This window comes from Lithobates pipiens, unplaced genomic scaffold, assembly GCF_037356315.1.
Source record: "Lithobates pipiens isolate NorthernLeopardFrog02 unplaced genomic scaffold, aLitPip1_a1.2 Scaffold_8, whole genome shotgun sequence".
In the NCBI taxonomy this organism is placed as follows: domain Eukaryota; kingdom Metazoa; phylum Chordata; class Amphibia; order Anura; family Ranidae; genus Lithobates; species Lithobates pipiens.
The window spans coordinates 643,191,638-643,202,073 of NW_027507903.1; the positions used below are offsets into that span (position 1 = coordinate 643,191,638).

The 10,436-nt window shown below is 47.7% G+C and overlaps 1 protein-coding gene across 1 annotated transcript in view; it reads right to left on the bottom strand.

Moving 5' to 3' along the window:
- Positions 1-200: 200 nt before the first annotated feature.
- The window catches only part of MEPCE (methylphosphate capping enzyme), a gene marked incomplete in the record, with an annotated part of 23,523 nt that continues 13,287 nt past the window's right edge, over positions 201-10,436 (bottom strand). The window contains 2 exon segments of the mRNA XM_077470949.1: positions 201-514; positions 6,607-6,736. Of these exon segments, the coding sequence (XP_077327075.1) occupies positions 414-514; positions 6,607-6,736 (231 nt within the window).

A 10,436-nucleotide genomic window follows, 5' to 3' on the forward strand; every position in this document is an offset into this window, starting at 1 on the left:
GTTGTTGCTCCTTATTTGCAAACAGCAATACTTTTCTTTGAACTATTACACCAGCTGCCACTAGAGGTCTTCACAAGCGATCTCTGAAACACACACACACACACACACACACACACAGTCAAACACACACAGTCAAACCTTCCCCGGGGCGTCAGGACACACCACAACATCCCCCAATAACAAAAGACACAACACCGACGTGAAATACCAGATTATATTTTTGCAAATATTCCTAAAACAGGCAACTTTTTAAACCCTACCCCCCCCCCCCCCCCAAGAAAAAATGCAAACTTTTCTTAAAAAATAAACTTTTTGTCCCCACCCACCAGAAAAAAAAAAAAAACCCAGGAAGCTTATTACAAAAAGCAAGAAACGGAAAAAAAAAAAAAAAAAAAATTGAATCCCGTCCGCTCCTAGGCCTGAACAGGAAGCGGCGCGCTGCGCGGTGAAGATGGCGGAGGAAGATCCTCTCGGGCACCCGATTTGTGGAAAGCATAGATTGGACGCTGGAACCCTGTAATGAGAAGAGAGGGGGGGGGGGAGCGGAGACACATTATTGAAGAGTCAGCAAATTATTATTAAATTAAGTTATTGAAGAGTCAGCAAAATATTCTCACAAATCATCATAGTCCTGAAACCAGAGGATCAACAGGGTGACCGGATACAACTGGGGGCAGGTAAAGGGCCAATCCGGCCAACGGGGGTGTTCCTCCTGCCAGTCTTAGGGTGTTCCCACTCCATTTAAAAGGCTAAGTTCACTTATTTTTCTAAATCCCAGCTCCCCTACGTACCAATATACCATTAATGTACCTTGGCAGCAGAAAAATAAAAGCTTTCTTCGATTTTTAGAAAGGCCTTACCTTAGCCCTTGCTGTGTTCTAGAGTAAGTTTATGACTTCCTTGTATGTAGATTTGAGACAGAAACCAGTAAGACACAGGGAGCAGTTCGCCGGCTGACCTCATACACCCTGCACCCACCAACTAGGTTTGCACGGCATGCCCTCCAGACGTGCATTTGCCTGGCTTGTCAATGTAAGCTGCTATGATTTCCAAGGCATCCCCAGTGTCCCGCCAGTCAGGACCCGGCCATGGGTAGGACACCCCTGATTGTAGTGCAAGGGCCTGCCTGATTGAATAGATAGGTGGGGCCCTCCTAGTCCATAGTTTTGCCAAGTCATTCTCTGTCTCCGGGTCAGGCAGACCCTTGCACTACATCAGGGGTGTCATGCCCACCAGCCCTAGAGAGTTTAGCATGTGGCCTGGGTCCGTCTGGAGGGATGCCATGCAAACCTATACAGCTGTGGCCGTTTACATTGACAAGCCAGGAAAATGCACACCTGGGAGGGATGCTGTGCAAACCTAATTGATAAGTGCAGGGTGTGTGCGTTAATGCGATCAGCCAGTGAACTGCTTCCCGTTTCTTACTTTTTTTACATTCCAAATCTACATACCAGGAAGTCATGAAGTTTTCTATGAACACAGCAGGGACCAAAGTAAGGCCTTGTTCTAAAAATCAAAGAAAGCTTTTATTTTTCTGCAACAGAGGTACATCATTTGTACATAGGGGAGCTGGGATTTAAAAAAAATAAAAAAAAAGGGGGGGGGGGGGCAAACTTATCCTTTTATGTGGGGTTAGGGAAAATTCAACAGGTGGAGAGGAAACACCTCCATGATGGGCGGGACTTCCCACAAGGTGGCCAGGAACAGAGTGGAGGACAACAGCAGGGAGCATCTGGAGCCGCAACTACAACTATGGACAGGTAAAAAGGTTGCTTTGGCCACATCCTTGGGATGTTCCCACTCATTAGGTATGATATTGCAAAAAAATCCAACAGGAGGAGAACAAAACCCCCCATGGTAGGCAGGACCTCTCACAAAGTGGCCAGGAGCAGAGTGAAGGACAATGTTAGGCAGCATCTGGAGTTCCAGCTATAACTATGGACAGGTAAAGGGTCACTTTGGCCAACAAGGAGTTCCTACCAATCTTGGAGCTTCTGTAATATCATACCTAAATAGTGGGAACACCCCAACAGGAGAGAAAACACCCCCATATGGTGGGCAGGACCTCTTCACAAGGTGGAGGACAACGGCAGGAAGCACCTGGAGTCCAAGTTAAAACTGTGGACAGGTAAAGAGTCGCTTCAGCCAACAAGGTGTTCCTACTGATCTTGGGGTGTTCCCGCCATTCTTGGGGTGTTCCCACTCATTACATGTGGTATTACAGAAGATCCAACAGGAGGAGAAGAAACACCCCATGGTAGGCAGGACCTCTTGCAAGGTGGCCAGGAGCAGAGTGGAGGACAACTGATGGGAGCATATGGAATCCCAGCTTTAACTATGGACAGGTAAATATAGTTACATAGTTAGTAAGGTTGAATAAAGACACCAGTCCATCCAGTTCAACCCGAGTGTCTACAATTGTCCCTATCCCTGTACATTGCACACTCACATCAGTCCCTACCCTCAGGGAGCCCACGATCCAAGGTCCCCCCATTCATATACTAGGGCCAATTTTGGACAGAAGCCAATTAACCTACCTGCATGTCTTTGGAGTGCGGGAGGAAACCGGAGTACCCGGAGGAAACCCACGCAGACACAGGGAGAACATGCAAACTCCAGGCAGGTAGTGTCATGGTTGGGATTCGAACCTGGGACCCTTCTTGCTGCTAGGTGAGAGTGCTACCCACTACACTATGGCCAGGTAAAGAGTTGCTTCAGCCACCAAGGCGTTTTCCGCCATTCATGGGGTGTTCCCACTCATTAGAGATGTGGTATTGCAGAAGATCCAACGGGAGGTGAAGAAACACCCTATGGTAGAAAGGACCTCATGACAAGGTGGCCAGGAGCAGACTGGAGGACAACTGATGGGAGCATCTGGAATCCCGGGTTCAACTATGGACATGTAAAGAGTCGCTTCAGCCAACAAGGTGTTCCTACTGATCTTGGGGTGTTCCCGCCATTCTTGGGGTGTTCCCGCTCATTAGATGTGAAAATGCAGAAGATCGAACAGGAGAAGAAACACTCCATGGCGGGCAGGACCTTTCAGAAGGTGGCCAGGAACAGGGTGGAGGACTACAGCAGGGAGCATCTGAAGTGAGGTCCAAGAAGTAGTCCTGACGAAGTACATTGGGAGTACTGATCCTTCAAATGTGAAGTCCAATTTTTGTTTTTTTGGTTTTAGAGACCCTGACGTCACCTTGCCCATTCAGGAGAGCCTGACAGAGTGTAAAGTCCACCCCCCCCCCCCCCCCAAAACCACATTATACTCCTCTCTCCCCAGTGCTCCCTCATTATAAAGTACCTGGTGTTGGAGCCCGCAAAGATCATCAAGTGAGCATGCTTAGGCCTAGTGCAGTGGTTCTCAACTCCTGTCCTCAGGGCCCACTAACAGGCCAGGTTTGCAAGATAACTGAAATACATCACAGGTGATATCATTTGCTGCTCAGTGATTGCAGCATTCTAGTCTGCATCTCCCCAAGGTACAGGGCCAGATTAAGAACATCGTGGGCCTGGTGCTGAGGATTTTGATGGGGCCTTTTATAAACAATAAAATAAAAAAAATGCAAAAAAATTTTTGTTATAACAAATTAAATTAAAGAGAGAGATCGAGGAAGAGAGAGAGAGAAAGGGGATGAAGGAGGTGTGAGGGGTAAGGGAGGGAGGATGAGAGAGAAGGGGGGGGGATGAGAGAGAGAGGATGCACATGAGCATGTGTGGGAATGATATCAACGCAGCCTGGCCAAGGCAAATGACGGAAGGCACAGAACCCAGAAGGAAGACCGGGTGAAGATGGAAGTGCCCGGGCCCCGCCAGATTGATCACAGCACAGCACTGGAGGGCTCAGTCTGACAATTTAAGTGTACCCTAATGTGCTAATATGCTGGGCACACTTGTACATTATGGCATAATCTCCCCAAGGACCTCTAAAAAGTAGTAATGTTAGAAAAGTTTACTACCGCTTTACTATCACCGGAGCCTCTCATGGGGCCCCTACTGACCCTGTGGCCCTTGGGCAGTGCCTAAGTGCATGGTTGTCAACATTTCAAATATATTTTAGGGACACTTTTTTTACAAGTGCTATATTTATAGTAGCTGACATCCCCCGTGTTCCTCTATACATCACAATAGTAATTACAAAATAAAATAAGTACTAATAATGGGGCAGAACAAATATGAGGACTGTGAGATTTCCTTTAGTTGAACTGACAAAAGTGCCCATTCTAGAGCTGGTAACATTGAGGCACATATAATTTTAACATATAATTTTAAAGAACAGTTTTTGTGGGTAAGAGGCATAGGGGAGGAGTGTGGATGGTATAAAAGTGGGAAGTATGTGCAGGTGAGGGAGAGGAATGTGGAGGGTCTAACAGTGGGCCCTATGTACATGAGAGGAGTGCAGAGGGTATGGCAGAAGGCACTATGTACAGGAGAGGAGTGTGAAGGGTAAGACAGTGGGCAGTATGCACAGCAGAGGAGTGTAGAGGGTATGAAATTGGGCACTATGTATAAGAGAAGAGTGTGGAGGGTATGACAGTGGGCACTATGTACAGGAGAGTAGGACAGTAAGCAGTAATTACAGGAGATGAGTGTGGAGGGAGGGTATGATGGTGGGCACTATGTATAGGAGAGGAGTATGGAGGGTATGAAAGTTAGTAGTATGTACAGGAGTGGAGGGTATGACAGTGGGCACTATGTATAGGAGAGAAGTGTTGGAGGTATGACAGTGGGCACTATGTATATGAGAGGAGTATGGAGGGTATGATAGTGAGTAGTATGTACAGGAGAGGAGTGTGGAGGGTATGACAGTGGGCACTATGTATAGGAGAGAAGTGTTGGAGGTATGGCAGTGGGCACTATGTATAGGAGAGAAGTGTTGGAGGTATGACAGTGGGCACTATGTATAGGAGAGGAGTGTGGAGAGTATGACAGTGAGTAGTATGTACAGGAGAGGAGTATGGAGGGTATAGCGGTGGGCACTATGTATAGGAGAGGAGTATGGAGGGTATGGCGGTGGGCACTATGTATAGGAGAGGAGTATGGAGGGTATGTCGGTGGGCACTGTATAGGAGAGGAGTGTGAAGGGTACGACAGTGGACACTATGTACAGGAGAGAAGTGTATGACAGCTGGCACTATGTATAGGAGAGGAGAGTGTAGGATATGACAGCGGGCGTTATGTATAGGAGAGAAGTGTGGAGGGTATGACAGTGGGCACTATGTATAGGAGAGAAGTGTGGAGAGTATGACAGTGGGCACTATGTATAGGAGAGGAGGATGAAGTAATCTGGGAAGGAAAAATGTAAAGGTTTGTGGAAGGATGATTAGGGACTTGTGTAGTGGTTAAGTGGGCCATACATGGATTGAAATTACACCAATTAAGCAGAGACCAGCCATAGTCGATCTATGTATGGGCTAGCTGGTTTTACACAAGTCAACCTATTAACCGACTTGAGTGCAACCAGCCTGTCAGGTTTTCCCCAAAACAATCAGTGCTGCCAGCTATAGTTAGCAACACTAATCATTGTATTCACTGGCAGAACACAATAACACTGCGGGAGTGATTGCCCCATTCAGAGGGCAGCAGGTGAGAGGGTGTTTGGGGACAGGCTGGGGAGAGATACTAGTCAGTCCCTGGGTAGGCACTGGTTAGTATCAGAGCCAGATACACACAAGTTACATACGCCAAGATCATTAGAGCGAGAGCAATAATTCTAGCACTAGACCTCCTCTGTAACTCTAAACATGTAACCTGTAAAAAAATGTAAAGCATGGCTTAAAACACAACAAAAAATTGTGATAACTTTAGTGTTTTTTTTTTATGAATAAAACAGTTTCTTTCCAACATAAAAAGTTGCAAATACCACCATTTTATTCCATAGGGTGTCTGCTAAAACAATATATAATGCTTGAGGGTTCTGAGTAATTTTCTAGCATAAAAAAATGATGATTTTTACATCTAGGAGAGAAGTCTCAGAATGGGCCTGGTTGCCAAGGGGTTAATTATCATAAGTAATATACAAATAATTATTATAAGCTCTGTGAGTTCATCCTCTCCGTCTGCTGCAGAGTGTTCCAGCTTGTATTTATACTGCCGCTCTGTATGTAGCTTCTGACAGGCTGTGCAAGGAGACCTGTATCTCTGGAACCATATATGATAGCAGCCCCATATTTTAACCAGTGCTGGAGTGGGTCTTTAGCTACATACCCACCAAATATGGGGTCTCTGTGACTCCTGATCGCCGAGCTACAATCCTCGAAGTCGATCTTTTTTTTTGATTTTTTTTTTTTTTTGGGCAAATGGGCCTATCTTGAGAAAGGGGCCTGGAGCTGCAGCTCCAATAGCCCCTATGTTAATCCGGCCCTGCCAAGGTAATACTTAAGATCTGAACTGTTAGTGGGTCCCGAGGACAGGAGTTGAGAATCACTGGCTTAGAGAATGGCCACTAGGCCTGAGGACTCGCACAATGCCTGCTTTTCATTGCATAGTTTGCTGGGAAGGGTGTATAGCAGTGTGCAGGCGCCCTAACCTCAAACCCCCCCCCCACCATGCAGAGGTGTGGTGGCATCTTTGCTCGTTTCCAGCACACCAAACAGAATACCGGATTACCTTTTGATGAAGAAGAACACGGTGCAGCCAGCAGTTCATAACTGGAGAAGCCCACTTCGGAAGACAAGAGGTAGGAGGTGAACTGCTCCGGCTTCAGGGAGATCCTACAGAAGTTCTTGTAGATGGATTCCTGAGGAGACAAAATACATTACATAGCGCTGGGAGGAGACCTACCCGGGAATACAAGGTGGAGCTGAACTCCGGGGATATCTGGTTGGATTGTGGAAATCTGTTTCGGCCGCTCTTGTGATCTAATACAGACAGGCATGCTGGTGATCCTTTCTCAACTGTACCTAAATTAATATACAGCTCAGTCACCAGACCTCCCCTTTTTGTGCTTCACCCTTCACTGTCCAATCACATGAGGTCATCTCTTTGGTCTTTCCTCCTGCTAAAAGTTGGCTGACCACACTGTGCGAGGCTATAGACCAGTGTGGCTCCATATGCTGCTCCCTCCCCTCCCTCCTAGTCTGAGTTCTGCTGTACAGGGGTTGCAGGAGGCTGATGTTAGGATTGGTTTAGGTACTAAATAATAGTACCTAAATGATAAGATACTGGATGTGTAAAATAAATAAATAATAATAATATTAAAACACACAACACTAACTAGTGGTGCACCAGAATTAAATATTCTGGTGCCAAAACCGAAAATGCAGGATGTAATGGGGCAAAAACTGAAGTGGACAGTTTAAAAATAAAATAAAAATTGAATTAACATGGCTGGCATTGAAGTCAACAGGACGCAGTTTTTGCACTGCAGTCAATAGGGGGCCATTTTTTTTTTTTTTTTTGCACTGCAGTCAACGGGGACGCAGCATGCCATTTGTCTGTACTTTTTTTTATATTGACAAAACGCTGATATCTTTGGCCGATTTTTAACACAGCGAAAGATCGGTGCATCCCTAATTTTAACTGAAACAAACTACAGGACCATCACAGCAAAGCCCCCAGTATACCTAATGAACTGGGAAAACCTGTCCTCACTGGTGAGACTTCTAGTATCCTGCCTGAAGCTACCAGTAGCTGTTGATAATGGACACATCCTTCGTTTGTGTGTAATGTGTAAATTATATATATATATATATATATATATATAAATAAATAAAGGGATGCACCGAAATTTCGGTCGCCGAAACATATCGGCCCGAAAATTGTGTTTTCGGCAAAATGCCGAAAGGAAAATCTTGCCGATAATGGGGCCGGGGCCTGTGCGGGGCTCCGCCCCCTGGTGCCGCCCATTGCACGGGTGTTTTCCTTGTCCGTCCCCAGTCCTCCTTTCGTCCCGCCCGACAGTGCGGTGATCTCTGTGTGTCACGGAGCTGTGCATTGAATTGCCCGGGCGGCTGCAGTAACAATGTCCCGCCTCCTGTGACAGACGGTACACTGATCCAATGGCGGGACATTGAATCAGCGTGACGTGATTACAGGAGGCGGGACATTGTTACTGCAGCCGCCCGGGCAATTCAATGCACAGCTCCGTGACACACGGAGATCACCACTCTGATCCGGGCATGGGTAAGGCTGCATTTAGACACTGGCAAGCTGCATGAGGGGGAAAGAAAGAGTGTGCCCAGGGCAAGCATTGCAGAGTTTTGTCCGCAGCTAAATCACACGTTTTTTTGTGCCCACAGTACTGCTGCATCCAAAAGTCATTTGTTTGCCTCTGAAACTATCCACCTCTGGCCACTTGTGTGAATGTAGCCATGCTATATAACACCAGCTCACAGGACAAAGGCTGTACTCCCTTTATTGACCATATAATAAAAAATAATAATAATCTTGATTTTGACCCAGCTAGGTTTTTATCTCCATGTGATAGAATGGGGAAGGGTTAAGTTATTGCTAGTAGAGGTAACGATATGAGCATTCCCAATAGAAGTCTGTTGGAACGGAACCAGGTAGCTTGCTTGGGGCCAGTTCACACCAGATGCAGTTCCGTGTGCTTTTTTTTTTTTTTTTGCACAAAATGCATGCACAGTGTTTTCCATGTATTCCAATGGCTGTAGTTCACACCATGCAGTCAGTTTCCGCACCGGAAACTGACTGCATGGTGTGAACTACAGCCATTGGAATACATGGAAAACACTGTGCATGTATTTTTATCAGGCAGGCTGCATCTGAGGGGGAACTGGTGAGGCTGCTTTGATCTCCTGTATCATGCCCGCAGTCTCTGACCGTCTCCTGCACCATGCCCGCAGTCTCTGACCGTCTCCTGCACCATGCCCGCAGTCTCTGACCGTCTCCTGCACCATGCCCGCAGTCTCTGACCGTCTCCTGCACCATGCCCGCAGTCTCTGACCGTCTCCTGCACCATGCCCGCAGTCTCTGACCGTCTCCTGCACCATGCCCGCAGTCTCTGACCGTCTCCTGCACCATGCCCGCAGTCTCTGACCGTCTCCTGCACCATGCCCGCAGTCTCTGACCGTCTCCTGCACCATGCCCGCAGTCTCTGACCGTCTCCTGCACCATGCCCGCAGTCTCTGACCGTCTCCTGCACCATGCCCGCAGTCTCTGACCGTCGCCTGCACCATGCCCGCAGTCTCTGACCGTCGCCTGCACCATGCCCGCAGTCTCTGACCGTCGCCTGCACCATGCCCGCAGTCTCTGACCGTCGCCTGCACCATGCCCGCAGTCTCTGACCGTCGCCTGCACCATGCCCGCAGTCTCTGACCGTCTCCTGCACCATGCCCGCAGTCTCTGACCGTCTCCTGCACCATGCCCGCAGTCTCTGACCGTCTCCTGCACCATGCCCGCAGTCTCTGACCGTCTCCTGCACCATGCCCGCAGTCTCTGACCGTCTCCTGCACCATGCCCGCAGTCTCTGACCGTCTCCTGCACCATGCCCGCAGTCTCTGACCGTCTCCTGCACCATGCCCGCAGTCTCTGACCGTCTCCTGCACCATGCCCGCAGTCTCTGACCGTCTCCTGCACCATGCCTGCAGTCTCTGACCATCTGCTGTATGAAAATATTTTTTAAAAACAGTCATTTTCGGTATCGGTGCTGTTTCGGTATCGGTTTTCGGCCTAGTGTAGTTTTCATTTTCGGTATCAGTTTCGGCACCAAAAAACCCATTCGGTGCACCCCTAATACACATATATATATATATATATATATATATATACATATATATATATATATATATATATATATATATATATATATATATAGCTTAAATTAGAAGATTGTTTCCCCCCCATTTACCTGAGGACACCAAGCAAAACTGAGCATGATTGGTGTGGGAGGAGCTACAGCCTCAAGAGGGCTGAGCTTTCAGTATTCTTTCCCTGAGGACATTAAGCAAAATTGGTGTGGGAGGAGCTACAGCCTCAAGGGGGCTGGGCCTTCAGTATTCTATTTCCTTGAGGACACCAAGCAAAACCCGAGCAGGATTGGTGTGGGAGGAGCAACAGCCTCAAGGGGGCTGGGCCTTCAGTATTCTCTTTCCCTGAGGACATTAAGCAAAATTGGTGTGGGAGGAGCTACAGCCTCAAGGGGGCTGGGCCTTCAGTATTCTTTTTCGCTGAGGACATTAAGCAAAACTGGCGTGGGAGGAGCTACAGCCTCAAGGGGGCTGGGTCTTCAGTATTCTATTTCCTTGAGGACATTAAGCAAAATTGGTGTGGGAGGAGCTACAGCCTCAAGGGGGCTGGGCCTTCAGTATTCTTTTTCGCTGAGGACACTATGCAAAACCTGAGCAGGACTGGTGTGAGAGGAGCTACAGCCTCAAGGGGGCTGGGCCTTCAGTATTCTATTTCCTTGAGGACACTAAGCAAAACTGGTGTGGAAGGAGCTACAGCCTCAAGGGGACTGGGCTTTCAGTATTTTATTT